Here is an 18,605-nt window from a genome sequence, read left to right as displayed (position 1 = left end):
TTAACCTAAAAATAAGAAAAAAAAATATATACACAAAAACTCACAATCCTATACATATACACATATATAATAATCCAGATCTTTGTCATCCTGTCTCAATTGCTTTCTCTATTATGGACTTTCTCTTCATGATTTTTGTTATGTGATCGATGATGAATTCAAAATTCTCCCTGCTTTCCATAGCGATACGCATCAAGTTGTCAGTTGATATCTCCCCTAGTTTTGACCGCATTGTGTGCTGTTCTGACGCAAACGCATTGTATCTAAAGATACAATGCTCCGCATCTTCTGTTACGTTGCAAGTTATACAATTATCATCTCTGGTTTTTTGAATCCGATACGTAAAAGACCTAAAAGATCCATGCCCGGTCAGGAACTGCGTGAAATAGAAATTTACTCGTTTGAACTTACATTTATACCACTCTATCACGTTGGGTATTAGTTTTTTGGTCCACTGTGCCTTGTCAGTCTGTGCCTCCCATTCTGTTTGCCATTCTATTAGTAATTGCTCTCTGGTGGCAGCTTTCATCTGTGGTAGATGACCATCCCGAGAGTGGTAGAGAATATGCCGTTCCTTCGCCAGGAGGTGAATGGGAAGCGTACCCGCTATCACTTGTAGGGCTGCCGTTGAAGTAGTCCGGTACGCGCTTGTCACTTTTAGTAGAGGCTTTCGCTAAGCCCTAGTTATTATATCTCGGTATTTTTGATATTTTAGTACATCTACCCAGATAGGGGTTCCATATAGGAGGGTCGATTGTACTTCTTGCAGGTACATTCTTCGTTTTTGGCTACTTGGGCCTCCTATATTCGGCATGATCCTTTGTAGGGCTGCCGTTATTGCTTCTGCCCTGTGGACTACATTTGTCAGGTGTTTCGTGAACCTTAGACCTGTGTCGATGTATATGCCTAGGTATTTTGCACAGTTTGTAGGTCTTATTGTTGTAGTACCAATCTGAAAACTCAACTCAGGTCTTTGTCGAGGTCCTTTCAATATGACCACTTCCGTTTTGTTTCCGGCTAGTTCCAGATCATTTGTAGCCATCCAGCTATTGACCATTCTGCAGCACCTGTTTACTTTGTATTCGATTTTCCGGTTCATGTCAGTCGTCACTAATATCGCCAAATCATCTGCGTAGGCAATAGCTAGAGTATCTCTACCATAGTCAATTTCTAACACCCCGTTATACAATATGTTCCAGACTGTTGGACCTAATACGAAACCTTGCGATCATCCCAGATACCTACGGTATCAAAAGGATTGAGCTCTGGTGGGACTCTTTCCGTGTTATCGAGCCCTAGGTGACTTGGTATGCAGGTGTATCTCTCAAAAATTTTCGTACACATCTGGCCGTTGCGAGTAGTACTGCTTTCTGCATGGTCTTATAGTTCAGAGAAATAAGGAAAAAAAGATCATGTTGGTGACACAACCCCCTCCAGGCCGAAACCAAATTTTTTGAGTAGTATGGACATCTATTAAAATAACCTATATGTTTCCTGCAGCCGATTTTGATGATATACATAGTTATAAACAAATGAAAATCAAAAAACGCTAAATTTTCGCTTTTTTCGTCTATTGCCAAAAGACTAAGCATTTTAAACAAATTTGGAAGTAAGAAACTCATAAATCATATAAAAAACTTTAATATCGCGTCCGCTGAATATGTCTATCCTTATTGGTTGCTTAGAAAATTGCAAAATAATTCATAAATTTTGAGTTTTTATAAATATTCATAACTTATGTAAAAATTAAATTAGAACCTGAAATGATACACACTAAATTTCATAACAATTGGTCAAATAGTTTAAAAGTTATTTAATTTGTTTATCCCAAATTCATTTTTTTTGCAACACTATAAGTCAGAAAATGATGAAGTTACAGTAACACTTTGGATAGTTTATGAAAGAAGAAGATTTATACTAATACCTTAATTAAAAAAAATTACAAAAAATAATTCTAAGTATCGCAAAATTATTTTGCAAGAGCATTACCCGTAGAAAAATTATTTTTTCATATTTAGAAAGACTGAATTTTTATACAAATTTAAAAAAAGAAAAAATTGTCCTAGGACAATTAGGGACGAAGTTGCCCCCCCCCCTTTTTTAATTCACAGCAGCTTTCTTTATAACAATTACGAAATCAAATCAGTCATATTTGAAAGAACATACTTCAGAGCTTTAATGTACCAAATATAAAAAATATATACTTTTAAACAAATCGTCCACAAAGCTTCAAAATGTGACCCTTGAAATCGGCCGGCCTTGAAACTTGGGAGATCGATGAGAAGGGGAAGGAACTGTTAGCTGTATCTCTTGTTCTCGCCTATGGATTTCGACGTTTCTTTTTTTAATTTGTATGTACTTTTTGCGTACAGTACGAGTATGCATTATTTAAATAAATTAATTGTTATTTACACCATCAAATTTGTTTAAACAATTTTTTTTCAATTTTTTTTAATAATATTTGAAGTAATTTTAATTACAAACCATTTATGAATAATATAATAATACATAGTTTTTTATTAAACTTAGTAATAATTTAAAGTATGAAAAACAAATTATCCCATTCAATTGTTTCTTAAAATAGTATTGGTCTATGGAAATCAGAAAATCTCAAATAAACTAAGTTTTATTTTTTTGGTAAACATGCTATTAGATGAATGAAAAACTGAAGTTACAGAACCACCAAACAAGAGATAAACGTAATTGATTGGGGTTGGAAATTAAGCTAAGAACCGTTAGTACCGATCCGATCAACAGATCTTCTTTATACCAGATATTTTATTAAAATAAACTATCTGATCTTGCAAAACTGGTTGCACCGAGTGCTTGTTAGTACAGAGATATAAATAGTTTATGGACTTCGATAACCAAAACCTCAATCTTTCTCTATTATTTATTTTGGAGTTTCTTTTTTAATCTGTATGTACTCTTTGCGTACGTTACGGATATGTTTTTTGTTAATAAAGTGGTTATTTAATTAACTATGTAAATTGTGTAAACAATTTTTGGAAATTCTTTTACGATATTGTTAGGATAACTTTGTTGGCAATCATAGGAGTGGATCATATGCACTTGACTCTACAATAACTTATAATAAATAGGTAACTGTTAATTGTTACTTTTTTCATAAAAATACAAGTATTCCTAGATAAATCTCCTTTAATTTTATTTTAATAGTCTTGTTATCATACCAAAATGTATGAAATATCTTAATTTTTGTTTTTTTACAATCTTAAAATTATAACTTTCAATGTTGTAAGATACAATTATTACAATATTGTAGAAAATTTCTGAAAATAATTTTGTTCTTTTTATCCTCTCTCTAATTTTGTTACATTTCATTTTTCGTTTATCTAGTAGCATGTTTATCAAGAAATAAAACCTAGTTTATTTGAGATTTTTTATTTTCAATTCAATATTACATATAAGCCAATTTTAGGTTTAGGAATAATTGAATAGGAATAGTATATATTAATTACAGGGTGTAACAAAAATACAGGTCATAAATTGAATCGCATATTCTGGGACCAAAAATAGTTCGATTGAACCTAACTTACCTTAGTATAAATATGCACATAAAAAAAGTTACATCCCTTTGAAGTTACAAAATGAAAATCGATTTTGTCCAATATATCGAAAATTTCTAGAGATTTTTTATTGAAAATAGACATGTGGTATTTTTATGGCAGGAGCAACATACAAAAAAAATATAGTAAAATTTTGACACCTCATAAAAATTTTATGGGGGTTTTGTTCCTTTAAACCCCCAAAAACTTTTGTGTACGTTCCAATTAAATTATTATTGTGGTACCATTAGTTAAACACAATATTTTTAAAACTTTTTGCCTCGCAGTACTTTTTCGAAAAGTCAGTTTTTATTGAGATATTTTGAATATTAGTCAAATCCACCACATATTTGTATATGGTTAAGTACGATTATGGAGACTTGGTAATCGTATGAAAATTTATTTATAATTTACATTTTTAGGTATATTTTGAACCATATTAAAAAGAAGCCACATCTTGATAAAAGGTGCCTTATCGAAAAAATACTAAGAGACAAAAAAGTTTTAGAAACATTGTGTTTAACTAATGGTACCGCAGTAATAGTTTAATTGGAACGTACACAAACATTTGGGGGATGTAAAGGAACAAAACCCCCATAAAATTTTTATGTAAACATATTAAAAAAGAAAAACTGCCTTATCGAAAAAATACTAAGAGGCAAAAAAGTTTTAAAAACAGTGAGTTTAACTAATGGTACCACAATAATAATTTAATTGGAACGTACACAAAAGTTTGGGGGGTTTAAGGGAACAAAACCCCCATAAAATTTTTATGGGATGCACAAATTTCACTATAATTTTTCTTTAAGATGTTCCTGTCATAAGAATGATACATGTCCATTTTCAATAAAAAATCTCTAATAGTTTTCGATGTATTTGAAAAAATCGATTTTCATTTTGTAACTTCAAAGGGCTGTAACTTTTTTATGTGCACATTTGTATTAAGGTAAGTTAGGTCCAATCGATCTATTTTTGGTCCCAGAATATGTGATTTAATTTATGACCTGTATTTTTGTTACGCCCTGTATAACTAATATGTACGTTTTACAATAAAAATTACATCAAATATTATTTAAAAAATTGAAAAAAAAATTGTTTAAACAAATTTGATGGTGTATATAACAATTAGTTTATTTAAATAACGCATATTCGTAATGTACGTAAAACGTACATACAAATTAAAAAAAGAAACATCGAAATAAATAATCGAGAACCAGAGATACAGTTAACAGCTCCTTCCCCCCTCTCATCGCTATCCCAAGTTTCAACGCCGGCCGATTTTAAGGGCCACATTTTTAAGTTTTGTTGACGATTTCCTTGAAAGGAATACTTGGTAATTTGTATACTTGGTACATTAAAACTTAGAAGTATTTTCCTTCAAATGCGGCTAATTTATTTCTTAATTGTTATAAACAAAGCTGCTGTGAATTAAAAAGAGAAGGGGGTTAACTTTGTCCCTAATTGTCCTAGGACAATTGTTTTTCTTTCTAAATGTGTATAAGAATTCAGTCTTTCTAAATATGGAAAAATAATTTTTCTACGGGTAACGGTTAAAAAGTTATTCTAATTGTTTATAAGCAAAAAATCGACATGTTTTTGCACAATAATTTTACACTATTTAAAATTATTTTTTGTCATTTTTTTTAAATTAAGTTAATAGCACAAATCTTCTTCTTTCATAAACTGTCCAAAGTATTACTGTAACCTCATCGTTTTCTGACTTATAGTGTTGCAAAAAAAATTAATTTGGGATAAAAAAATTAAATAACTTTTAAACTATTTGACCAATTGCTTTGAAATTTAGAATATAACTTAAGCACCAGATATCTCAGCATTCCGTGTAATAAGAAAGTTCTAACTTAATTTTTACATAAGTTATGAACATTTATAAAATCCCAAAATTTATGACTTATTTTGCAATTTTCTAAGCAACAAATAAGGATAGACATATGCAGCGAACGCCATTTTTAAGTATTTTATATGGTTTATCAGCTTCTAACTCTCAAATTTGTTTAAAATGCTTTACTTTTTAGTAATAGACGCAAAAAGCGAAAATTTAGCGTTTTTTGATCTTCATTTGTTTATAACTATGTATATCATCAAAATCGGCTGCAGGAAACATATAGGTTATTAATATAGATGTCCATACTACTCAAAAAATTTGGTTTCGGCCAGGAGGGGGATGTGTCACGAGAAAAATCTTATTTCTCTGGACTATTATAAAGATGTTCATTAAGACCCAGCTTTTTTATGCTTTCGAGGAGGGTCTTCGGAATGACTCCAGTAGTAGACATAATAATCGGTATCGTCTGGGTATTTTGCATTCTCCATTGTCTCCGTATTTGAATTTACAGATCTCTGTACTTGGCGATCTTTTCAGTAAATTTAGTACGTAGATTATTGTTGTTAGGAATCGCCACATCAATGAGGGTTGTTTGTCTCTTTAATTTATTGACTAATACGAGATCTGGTCTATTATGCGCCACTGTTTGGTCTAGTGTTGCCCAAGTGCAAGACCAAGACGAGACTTAGAGAGTCTTGGTCTTGGTCTTGCGACAGTACACCTGGTCTTGGTCTTGGTCTTGGTATTGCGCTCCAGGTCTTGGTCTTGGTCTTGGTCTTGCAGCAAGAGTCTTGCAAGTCTCGCAGTTGCCCATTAGCCTATTACATATCTTAGAACTAGAACAACGTAACAGAGTAGGTCAATTTTAAGATTTAATATCACAGCCGTAGTAAAGACCAACCAAATTAATAAATATCTAAACAAATGACACCGGGTGGGGTTTGAACCTACGATCTAAGCGATCCGTGTCTATATTCCAACTAACCAAAGTTTATTAGGAACTTACGTATTTTTTCGAGTATTTGCCATTGACAATGTGTGATTTGAAAAGAATTCAATTCAGTGACAGATGTGCACAATATGAAGGGTCAGAGGGAAAAAGGATGAATGTAAATTTTTGGTCATTTTGAGATTGTTGTGCAATCTGTTAGCTTAGAAAGGGTACTATCAACCTGTGAATGGACAAGGGGACATAAATATGGTAATCGTCTTAAAATCACGTCACAAGATTGAACGCAAGGGGTAAAAACAATGAATATGTAACTTTATTTCTCATTTTACCGAAAATGCTTGCAGATAGACATTCATCGTTCTTTCCCCTGGCCCTTCATATGTTAACGCCAGTTCTCATTTTGGTACCGAATACCAAACCGAGAATAATACACTTCTCCAAGAAATTAAGGCACCTCCTTAAAAATGGAATGGGTCATTTTTGATTTCTCGAATTTCCTAAACCTGTTGTCTGATTTAAGTGATTTTTTAATATTATATAGCCTTATTCGTTAACAATATCGCTGTAATAATATTGTTGCTAGAAGTTAAATTGTCGTTGTATAGGTACCCGATATAATCGGTTCGCTAAACTCAGACACAACTAGCTAGTGATTTTAGTAAGTAATTTTGCCAGTTTGGTAATATTGGCAAAAAAATAATTACTAAATAGTTACTAATTACTCAATAGTTAGTAATTTTGCCAATTTTGGCGAAATTGGCCAAAAAACAAAAAAATTACCTACTAAAATCACTAGCCAGTTGTGTCTGAGTTTAGCGAACCCACTTTAACTTATCGGTACTAATAAGTGTACCAATCAAACTGTGTTTTTTTCTCAAAGTAAGCATCATCCTGTGGAATATTCTAGCATTTATAAAATACTGAAATTAAGACCCAATTAGGTACAGTCTGATATTTTTTAACATTTTGTTTTTTCATTCGCTTATGTTGGATAACAGTAAAGTTAGGTATTTTAACAACTAGCCATGTTTTTTATCAACACAGGGTGTTTTTAAATAAGTATGGTAAATTTTAAGGGGTAATTCTAAACAAACGGGTCATGTTACCCGTATGCGCGCCAATGGTGAATATTAAATTCTTAATTGTATGTCAAAAATGCGTAATAACTACCTCTTAAAACCCACCAAATTTCATTTGCATATCTCAACCGGTTTTAGAGCAATAAATCGTCAGTTTGTAAGAAAAATTTTAACACCCACTATTTCGGAAAGGAAGCATTTGCGAACATACACTTATAAAGCAAACTGTCAAATTATTTTTCGGGCAGAATTACCCCTTAAAGTTTGCCATACTTATTTAAAAACACCCTGTATTGATGAAAAACATCGCTAGTTAAAAAAGTACCTAACTTTTTATTATCCAACATAAGCGAATGAATCAAAAAAACAAAATGTTCAGAAAATATGAGGCTATAGTTGGGTTTTAATTTCAATATTTTATAAATGCTAGAATATTTCACAGGGTGATGCGAACTTTGAGAAAAAAAAAATACAGTTTGATTGGTAGTGTCCAATGACAAATTTACCTGTATAGAAACAATATTATTACAGCGATATTTATACAGAACAAGGCTATATTATTATCAAATCTTAAAATCAAATAAATAAAAAATCAAATTATCAACCACTTAAATCGAACAAGTTTAGAAAATTCGAGAGACCAAAAATGACCCGTTTCTTGGAATAGTGTATAGCAACCAAAGAGCATAACAAAAGAACAGTGAGTCGATTGATAAAACAAATGACTAGTTTAATTTAACTACCTACAGAAAAACTGCTATGAATGTCCTTTTGTTTTCCATGTATTTCACTGTGAATATTTCTTTGTTGAATGCCTCGTAGACTAAATATTTGGGTATGTATTTGGTTACACGGTATAGACGGCACGGCATTATCTGTTATAGTCTGCCTCCTATCGTAATCACACTCAGCAGAAAAAATATACATACATAATAGTCTTATTATTCTATATATCGATATGATTTTTATGTGTTTAAATTCCTACAAAACTAATTAAGGAAAAAAATTAACTACTTATTGTAGGTATATTTTTTATCAGCATATGACATAATTTTAAAAAGTTTCGATACATTATAGGTCTGGATCCCGCGTATGGAAAAAAATTGATTAATAGCAAGCTGAAAATTTGTTAATAGCTTAACGGTGTCTAGTCGGATAAACTTTGATATATGGGAACACTGGAACAGGGGCAGTTTTAATTGTGGAACAGGTTAAAAATTTGGTTCGGTCAGACCACGAAAACGGCACATTTATTTTGTCCGACAGAATAGACTTAAACTCTCCGAACAGAGATTAAACTCTCGTGCAAAAATCAGACTGCTATTTATCACCTATCATAATTCCTGTCATTTGACATATTCTACATGTTCCACTCATTAAAACGCTCATTTGGTGATAAATAGCAGTCTGATTTTTGCATGAGAGTTTAATCTCTGTTCGGAGAGTTTAAGTCTGTTCTGTCGGACAAAATACATGTGCCGTTTTCGTGTTCTGACCGTTAAAAATTTTTAACCTGTTCCACAATTAAAACTTCCCCTGTTCCAGTGTTCCCATATATCAAAGTTTGTCCGACTAGACACGCTTAAGCTCTTAACAAATTTTCAGCTTGCTATTAATCAACTTTTTTTCATACACGAGATCCAGACCTATTAATTTATGAATGGAGGGCGGCTATTCTGAAAACCTGGACAATTAATTTCAGAGCGAAGAATGTATGTTTGTTTATGGTATTATCCGTAAGGCGCATAAGTCCAATTTTACAAATTTTTTTGCTTCTCATAGAGTGCCTACCTAAGAATATACCCGAACTAATATACTTCATAAAAGACCCTCAGTTCTAATTTCAAGACGCAAGAGTCTTGCAGGCTTAGTCTTGTTCTTGCTCAAATCTTGCACGGTAAGTCTTGGTCTTGGTCTTGCTCAAATTAGGCGGTCTTGGTCTTGGTCTTGGTCTTGCGAAAACGCAAGAACAAGACCAAGACTGCAAGACCAAGACTGATTTTGGGCAACACTAGTTTGGTCTGTAAGCACAGTGCGGTCCCAGTATAGCTTGTAGCTGCCATCCTCAAGCATACTCTCAGGGACGTATTGATAATATGGGAGATGGTCGGTTTGGAGAAGTCCCAGCTTGATAGCTATCTCCTGATGAAGGATTTTTTCCACTGCGTCATGCCGTTCCTTGTACTCAGTTGCAGCAAATGCCTGGCAGCCCCCTGTAAGATGTTGGATGGTTTCTTTGGCTTGACATCCATATCGGCATCTGTCGTTTTGAACATGAGGGTCTTTGATGATATATTTCAGGTAATTTCTAGTTGGTATAACCTGATCCTGAATGGCCAGTAATGAACCCTCCGTTTCAGGGAACATCTTTCATGATGTCAACCAGTAGTTCGACGCTATATTGTCGACATAATCTTGGCTGACCTCATTGGGATGTCGCCCGTGCAGAGGTTTACCCATCCAGGCCCGCACTTTTTCGTCCTTAGTAAGGTGGTTTATGCGCAGTTCTGCTTCCCTCAGTTTTATCGGTGTTGTGTCATCTACTGCGCAGATAGCGCGATGTAGAGTAGATGTTTCAGCCTGCATCTGAAAATAAGATCTTAAATTAGCAATTTGTTTGTCTAATTGCTCACCTATATCCATAAGTCCTCCTCCTCCTAAATTCCGTGGTAATGTCGTTCTTTCTACTGCACTTTTTGGATGGTGTTTTTGTGCCTTTGTGAGGTGCGTTCTTACTTTTCGCTGAAGATTTTCTATGTCCGTTTTTGTCCACTTAACAATGCCAAATAAATAGCTAAGCGCGGAACATGCGTAGGTGTTTAGTGCCTTAAACAAATTTCTACTATTAAGGTGTGAGCGAAGCAGCTGTTTTACCCTTCGTATAAACTTAGTAGTTATCTCTGTTTTCATTTGTTTATGGTCAATTCTCCGCGCTTGATTTACTCCAAGATATTTATACATATCGTTTTCACCCATGGCCACGATGTTCTGGCCATTTTGCATATCGAATCCTCCGGGCTGTACTTTTCCTCTGACTATATTTAAAATACGGCACTTGTCTAGTCCGAAGTGCATGCTAATATCATTAGAAAAAGTTTCTACAGTTTTTAGCATCTCATCGAGTTGGTTTCGAGTGAAAGCCATTAATTTCAAATCATCCATATACAATAAATGATTAAGCTTCGCCACCACATTGTTGTTATTTTTGATGCTAAAACCTGCGTCTGTGGAGTTCAATAGCTGAGATAGTGGGTTCATAGCTTGACAGAACCACAGTGGACTCAACGAATCTCCTTGAAACAGGCCCCGGCTGATTGCGATATTTTCAGTTTCGATGTTATTTTCACCAAGTATTTGAAGGTGAATTCTAGTCTTCCACTCCGTCATTATATGCTCTAAAAAGGTCACTATATTATCGTCGACTTTATATATTCTCAATATATCTATAAGCCATTCATTGCGGCACTCAATCAAAGGCCTTCTTGTAATCAATGAAGGCAGTAAAAAGATTCCTCTTTTTGGAATATGCCTGATTAGAAATGACTGAGTCGATGAAGAGTTGTTCTTTGCAACCCATGGAACCCTTAGCGCATCCTTTCTGTTGAGGCTCTATGATATTGTTCAGAGCACAGTGTTGGTAGATACGCCGTGCTACACAGGATGTGACCAATTTATACAAAGTTTGAAGACAAGTAATTGGGCGGTATTTGGCTGGATCTTGGGTGTTATTTTGATCCTTCGGAATTAAATAAGTGGTTCCCTGAGTTAGGAATGATGGTATATCCTGCGGATTAGAAATAACATGATTAATTAGTGTTGATAAGCATTCATGAACACTCCCAAACTTCTTGAGCCAAAAGTTTTGACCTCCGTCTGGTCCAGGAGATTTCCAGTTATGAAGCTCTTTGATGGTATTTGAGACTTCTTCAGTAGTGAAGGGTTCGTAAATGGTGGTAATGTAGTGTTGGCAGTTCTGTGTCGTATCTTCTATCCATCCAGCATTGTCGTTAAGGGCAGCTGGGGTGGAAAGTTGATTTCCCCAAAACTCATGAATTTCTTCTTGGCTTGGGTAAGTCTTATCGACACGTTCTACAGTAGAATTGAGTTTTCGATATAACGCGTTTTCAGAACTTTCAAAAAGGTCATTGTCGCTTTTGCGGTTGTTACTAACTTTGTACCTCCTTAGTCGTCCTGAATAAACGGAGAGCTTTTGTTTTAATGTATCCAGACACTGATGGGCTGTGTTGTTTTCTGGATCATATCTTGAGTGTCTTGCGGTAGTCGGCATTATTTCTTCAGCTCTTCTGATGACTTTTCTACTTGTTACACCTCGTATGTATTCTGTGACTATACTAATATCCCTACGTAATAATTCGATCTTTCCGAGCAGTCTTTTTTCCCAGGGTGCAATTCTGTTACCAGTTCTTTCGTTATTAGTAACCCGTCGTGTTCTGATCTTAACGCCCATTACATTAGCAATTGCTGTTGCTGCACAGTAGATTAGCATATGCAAATATTCCAACGTGTGAGCTTCTACGACATAGTTGGGTAGGACTTCAGTGTTCACAATTTGTAACAGCGCACCTCGTTTCTTACAAGAGTTTATTCGTGGTAGCGGTGGTCTGCTAAGTGGGTTTGTTCCATTAAACTCTTGTACGGCACGAAGCTGTTTATTAGCTCTTTATTATTATTATACAAGCACTTTTGGTATAGATTATATTTCCAGAAGTCGATGGAAATTGAATGAACAGTTTAGCAACAATTAAATTGTTAATTAACAATTTACAGTCGCTATAATAACCATAATAATGACACATGGGAATAACTTTGATTTTTGTATAAAAAGGCACTATAATATGTAGTTTACAGAATTAAAATTGAACTATTTAAGCGACCTCAAGAATATTTTAAAATTATAAACAATTTTTTGGCTTATAAACAAATAGAATATCTCGGCAACCATCCAATTAAATTATGAAAAAGGTATTGGAAAGAACGCGGCAGGGCGCTTCTTTTAAAAGAAAAAAAGTTTAATTACAATGAGTGGTTCCTCAGATACAACCGGTCAAAGTTGACCGGCATGTACGACGAAGATATAAACATACATACATACATAATCGATTGCCTCTTTTACCATTAGGTGTCGAGGATTCCTCCTTTATATAATACTCTCTGCAAATTTACACCACTTCTTTTCCTATCTGCTGCTAAAACTTTTGCTTCTTGCCACGATGTTCCTCTTTTCTTAAGTATTTCGTTTACACTAGTGTTCCAGCTTTTCCTTGGTCTGCCCCTCGTGCTTTTACCCACTGCTTTGGCCTCCCATGTCATTTTCACTTGTCTGTCACCACTCATTCTTATCATGTGTCCAGTCCATTTTAACTTCGTTTCTTCAACTTTTTCGTTGAGCGGTTTTACCTGTAATTCATGTCTTATATCTTCGTTTCTTCTTTTGTCTAATATTCTTGCTCCCACCACTTTTCTTAAGTATCTCATTTCTGTAGCTTCTAATCTTTTTCTTTGTCTGTCATTGAGTACCCAGTTTTCTGCCCCATATATTGTAATTGGCATATATACGGTTTTATATACTGTCATTTTGGGTTTTCTCGATATTTCTATTTTATTTAGGAAACTTTTATACAGTGAATAATAAGTTCTCGTTGCCAATTTTATTCTGTTTCCAATTTCATCTTCTTGTGTACCTTTGCTGTTTAACATTATTCCCAAATACTTAAATAAGAGGTCTATTTGCTCGATTTTTTGGCCTTCGATTTTAATATTTACAGTTGCTTCTTTGTTGGCTATTGTCATTACTTTAGTTTTCTCCATATTTATTATTAAGTTGTAGTTTTTTAGTTCTTCGGCCCAGATTCTTATGTTATCTGCGAGAGCCTTTTCAGTTCTTGCAACTAATACAATGTCATCAGCAAATGCACAGGCTTCAATTTTTACTTGCTGCAAATTTCTATACCCTACAGCGTATTTTTTAGTTTTTTTCCAACACTTTTTAATAACTTCATCCACAACAGAAATAAATAACAGTGGGCTCAGCACTCCACCTTGTCTAACCCCGTTAGAAAATTCGCCTGAAATTAAGTTACTTGTCCTGACCTGGTTTTTTGTGTTGACATACAAACTCTTTATTACTCTTACAAGTTCTTCATCTACTTCCTTGTTTATCAGTCATATTCCTTTTCTATTGACCATATCAAACGCCTTTTTCATATCTAAAAACGCCAGGTACAGTGTATCGTTTTTTAAGAGTGTTTTTTCAGTAATTTGCTGTAGTGTGAATATATGATCTTGTACGCTGTGTGATGGTCTAAATCCACTTTGTATATCTGCCAGTCGAGGCTCAACTATTTCTCGTAGTTTCTTTTCTAGAATAATTTCGTAGATTTCCAACGCTGAGCAGAGAAGTGATATACCCCTATAATTACTGCACTCCTTAGTGTCTCCCTTTTTGTGTATAGGCAGTATTATTGAAATGTTCCAATCCTCTGGGATTTTTTTGTTTATCCACGCTAAATTTAGTAGTTCATGTAATTATTGTTTACCCTGTTGTCCAAGATATTTCAATAATTCAGCATCTATTCCGTCGATCCCTGCTGCTTTACCAACTTTTAGTTTTTCTAGTGCATCTTCAACTTCTTCCATGTTTATTTTAGTTTCATGAACGTCTTCTTGCTCCCTTTCAGGTGTTTCATCTGCTATCTGTGTGCGATTCTCTGCTGTTGTATTTTTATTATTTAAAAGTTCCTTGAAATATTCTCCTCAGCTTTCTATAATGAGCTCATCACCAGTTATTAAATTGCCGTTTCTATCTTTTATCTGCTGTAGTTTAATTTCCGTTTTACTTTTCATATTCTTTATTACTCTATAAAATAATTTTGTATTTTGGGTACTATTATCTTCCATAGTTCTTCCAAATTCTTCCCAGACATTCTGCTTTTCTTGTTTTATCTTTACTTTAACTTTGTTGCGCTGTTCCTTGAATTTATCGTATGTCTCTTGATTTCTTTTTTGTATGTACATTTTCCATAGCCTTTTCTTTTCTCTGACTTCTTTTTTAATATCGTTATTCCACCAGCTTGTCTGCTTTTTATGATTATTTCTTCTGGTATACCCGCAAACTTGCCCTGCTGTTTCTAATATTGCCTTAAATCTTATCCACTTTTCTTCCACATTTCTACTTTGTCTTCTCTTTTCAATCCTTGCAAACTGTTTTTCCGTTTTCTCTATATACTCATTTCGTGTTTGAAAGTTTCTCAGCTTAGAGGTTCTTATTCTTCCGCTATAGTTTTTGTTTTGTATCTGCTTACGGTCCTCAACTTTGTTGTTATTCTTGAACACTCCTTCTAGTAGATAATGGTCACTACCTATCTCATACTCCGGTGCCGCCCAAAATCCCGACAGCCAAAATCCCGACGGCCAAAACACCGACACGCCAGAATCCCGACAGGCCAGAATCCCGACATGCAACAATCCTCGCATAAGTAAAAATTCCGACCACTACATTTGGTTTAGTAACAAAAATTAAAAAACAGATGGCCATAAACAAAAAATAAGAACTAAATGTAATTATATGTTAAAAAGAAACTTATCAAACCTGTCGGGATTCTGGCCTGTCGGTATTCTGGCGTGTCGAGATTTTGGCCGTCGGGATTGTGGCTGTCGTGATTTTGGGGTAGACCCCTCATACTCATAGCTTCTTTTTACTCTGACATATTTAACTTTACTCCTTTTTTCTCGAGGAACAATTATGAAGTCTATTATTGACTTTTCATTTCGCTGGGGCATTGCTCTTGTTATCTCGTGTATTTCTTTGTACTCAAAAAAAGTGTTGGCTCTAACTAAATCATTATCTATACAAAACTCTAGCAATCTTTTCCCGTTTTTATTAATTGTGTGTTCTCCGTGCCTACCTATAGCTCCTTGCCATTTCATGTTTTCGTTTCCCACTCTAGCTTTGAAGTCTCCCAATATTATGAGTGTTCCCTCATAATCTTCTAATGTCTGTAGTTGTTCCCAAAATTGATTTTTGTCGTTAGCTTTCTCCAGGTGCGTATATTACAATAAAAGTTATAATATCGCTTTTACTACAATTCATTGATACTTTCAATAGTCTCTCATTGATGAACTCTCAATTTCTTATACCTTTTACTTTATCTTTGGGTATCAAACAGGCTACTCCTACTCTGGCCCATTCAGTTTTCTTTACACCACTGTAGTATATTAATAGATTTCCATCTCCTGTTATTTGTGTCCCAGCTCCCCTTTTTTTGTCTCAGTGATGGCTATTGCAGCATAGTTTGTGTTGCTAAGGGTTTCTACTAATTCTAACTCTTTTCCACTTATTCCTCTAACATTCCATGTCGCTGTTCTCCATACCTCTCCGTTTTTATCTATAACTTTCAATTCCATTTCTTTTTCATTGCCGAATTTGTCATCATTTTGTCCGCCTCTGCTTTTATTAGTTTTTTGGATTAGCTCTGTTGCTCTCTTTTTCAATTGTGCCAGTTTTCATATTCCATTTCCATATTTCATCGTTTATAATGATCTTCTGGTATTTAACTTTTACAACATTACCTTTTTGTCTCTGTTCATTTGCGTATTGTCTTAGTTGTTTTTGAATCTCTCTTTCTTGGATCGTATAGTCATCATCAATAAAAATTTTTCTTCCTTTAATATGTCCTAACTTGTTCTTATTTTTCATTATATCTGCTTTATCACCATATGTACCCAATTCTAACTTGCACATTCTCTTATTCAGTTTTGGTGTCTCTTTTATCTCACACTTTGTTCCAAGAAAAGTTTGCAACTGATTCTCTATATCTTTTTTAGCTCTTTAGTATCTCTTGCCGTGTCAAATCCGGTGATAATAATGTTATTTCGACGTTCTTTCTTTTCCATAGTTTCAAGTTTATATTCTAGCATCCTGATTTTAGTTTTCATTACTTCATTTTCTCTCCTAATCTCTTTTACTTCTTCCAAACTTTGCTTCCATTCACTTGTCAAATCTTTGACAATTTTTATTAATTCCTCTCATTTCTTTCATTTCATTTGCTATCTCTCTCATTCCGTTTGTTACTTCTTTAACCATCTCGCTCATTTCATCCATTCCGTATTCCTCAGCTACGCCTATGGATATGAGTAATATGTGTTGCCTATCTGCTAGCGCCAGCGATAATCTACAACTCGACGTTTCAGATAGATAAATCGCTACCAACTGAGAAGACACCACGTTATTTTTGTTTCAGCTTACCTCGAATATTATTAGTCCTATTGTGTCACTAACACTCTCAGCACTTTGTTGTAGTATGTTATTTACTCACGACTCACTTTTACAATTTCTAATGCTCGATATTTCCGAAATTCGAATGTAATAATCATAGATATATAATACTCTAGATTGCGCCCTGCGATCTTAAAATGGGTGACGGTTGCGACAGAGATAAATGAGCCTATTTGGTCGGTAGTCTCTTTTTAATTTAAGGGGAATATCGACGACGTGAATATCCCACTTTATCGAGTAATATGTGTTGACAGTAGGAGCGGGTGGTGACGGGAAATGGTCTTTGGTCTTCGGACGTGGATAATCGTGGTTCGAATCCCTTTCGAATTTTACTTTTTTTATTTTTGTTTAATCAATATTGCGTTTATTAGATATTTTTACATCTGAAAAATGGACCTAAGTAAATCTAGCAGATAATAAATGTATGTATAGTAAGTTAATATTGGAATACATAATTTGTGAACTGCATAGTAAAATAAAAGTCATTCGTTATTAATATAAATTCGTCCTTATTCGAATGATGTGAATGTTTGTTTTGCTTCTACTTTTTTAAAAAATCGTAACAATAGTTTCATAAATAAAAATAATGTCTAATTACTTATAATTGAATCGGTCATTTCAAAAACAGCAAAGTCCACAATTTTTAGAAACTAACTTTTTGAGAGAAATAGACTCCTTTAAGATAAACGTTGTGTGCAAAAACGACACCTGTCCAGTAAAAACATTAGGAACAAAACTACAATATAACTCTGAATTTTGATGTCATCCATTTCATCCATCTTTCGACTATATAGTGAGTTTTCTTTGCTCTTCTGTAAAATTAGGAATATGTGACTCATGTTGTTTTTGAAATGACGGATTCAATTAATAAATCGATGGTACATTATGTTGATATTAATTATTGGTAATTTTTTACGAATATTTTTAACAATTACTTTATACTATTCTACAATTAACTTATTAAAAAAATAACATTGGCTTTTATATTTTTAAAAATCTATAGGTACCTACACAGTTTTTCTCATTTGTTATATATTTCTTTGCATAGATTTACTTTAGAGATGTAATAATATCTAATAAACGCAATACATATTGATTAAATAAAAAATAAAAAAAGTAAAGATTGGTATGGGATTCGAACCAGGATTATCCACGTCCGAAGACAAACGACCAGTTCTCGTCGCCATCCGCTCGAACTGTCAAACCATCTAAAATACTCGACGACAGAGTAGGATAGTGACGTCGTCGATACTCCCCTTGAATTAGAAAGAGACTACCGACCAAATAGGCTCATTTATCTCTGTAGCAACCGTCACCCATTTTAAGATCGTAAGGCGCAATCTAGAGTATTGTATATCTATGGCAGTGGTTCCCAAACTTTTATGTCTGGCGACCCACCTTCTGAGGTTTTTGCATATTCGCGACCCATCCCTCGCCCATGATGATTTATAATGTACGCTACTCAGCTACCGTAAGAGCCAAGCCGCGACCCACCTGAAATCTGCCCGCGACCCACTAGTGGGTCGCGACCCACCGGTTGGGAAACGCTGATCTATGGTAATAATAGACCAATCAAGTTAGTAAAAAATAAGCCGTTTTTCGACACGGTTCTTAGACATTACTACGGTAGCCTAAATCGACTAACCAATGAACATTAAGGGTGAGATTACGTCACGAGAGTTTACTGTCATTTGAATCGTAATATGATTTTTTTCGAATCCTGAGGAAACCAAGTATTTTAGAAAAATTTAAACGCAGGATGCAAGATTACATTATTACTGAGGGCGGAAAGCCCCTTAGAATAAACAAGCAGATTCTATTGAATGAAATATTTGAAATTAAATATCACACTTCTCTTTTATTTTCAGCC

General features: G+C 34.2%; 1 protein-coding gene across 1 annotated transcript in view; it reads right to left on the bottom strand.

Annotated features, from left to right (window-relative positions):
• The window catches only part of LOC126888628 (zinc finger protein-like), a 32,798-nt gene continuing 14,193 nt past the window's right edge, over positions 1-18,605 (bottom strand). The window contains exon 3 of the mRNA XM_050656984.1: positions 1-5. Coding sequence (XP_050512941.1) covers positions 1-5 — 5 coding nt within the window. The remainder of the gene's footprint in view (positions 6-18,605) is intronic.

The sequence above is a fragment of the Diabrotica virgifera genome, chromosome 7 (assembly GCF_917563875.1).
Source record: "Diabrotica virgifera virgifera chromosome 7, PGI_DIABVI_V3a".
Taxonomy (NCBI): domain Eukaryota; kingdom Metazoa; phylum Arthropoda; class Insecta; order Coleoptera; family Chrysomelidae; genus Diabrotica; species Diabrotica virgifera.
The sequence above is the reverse complement of the archived record's forward strand: the minus strand, read 5'-3'. Positions and strand labels throughout refer to the sequence as shown.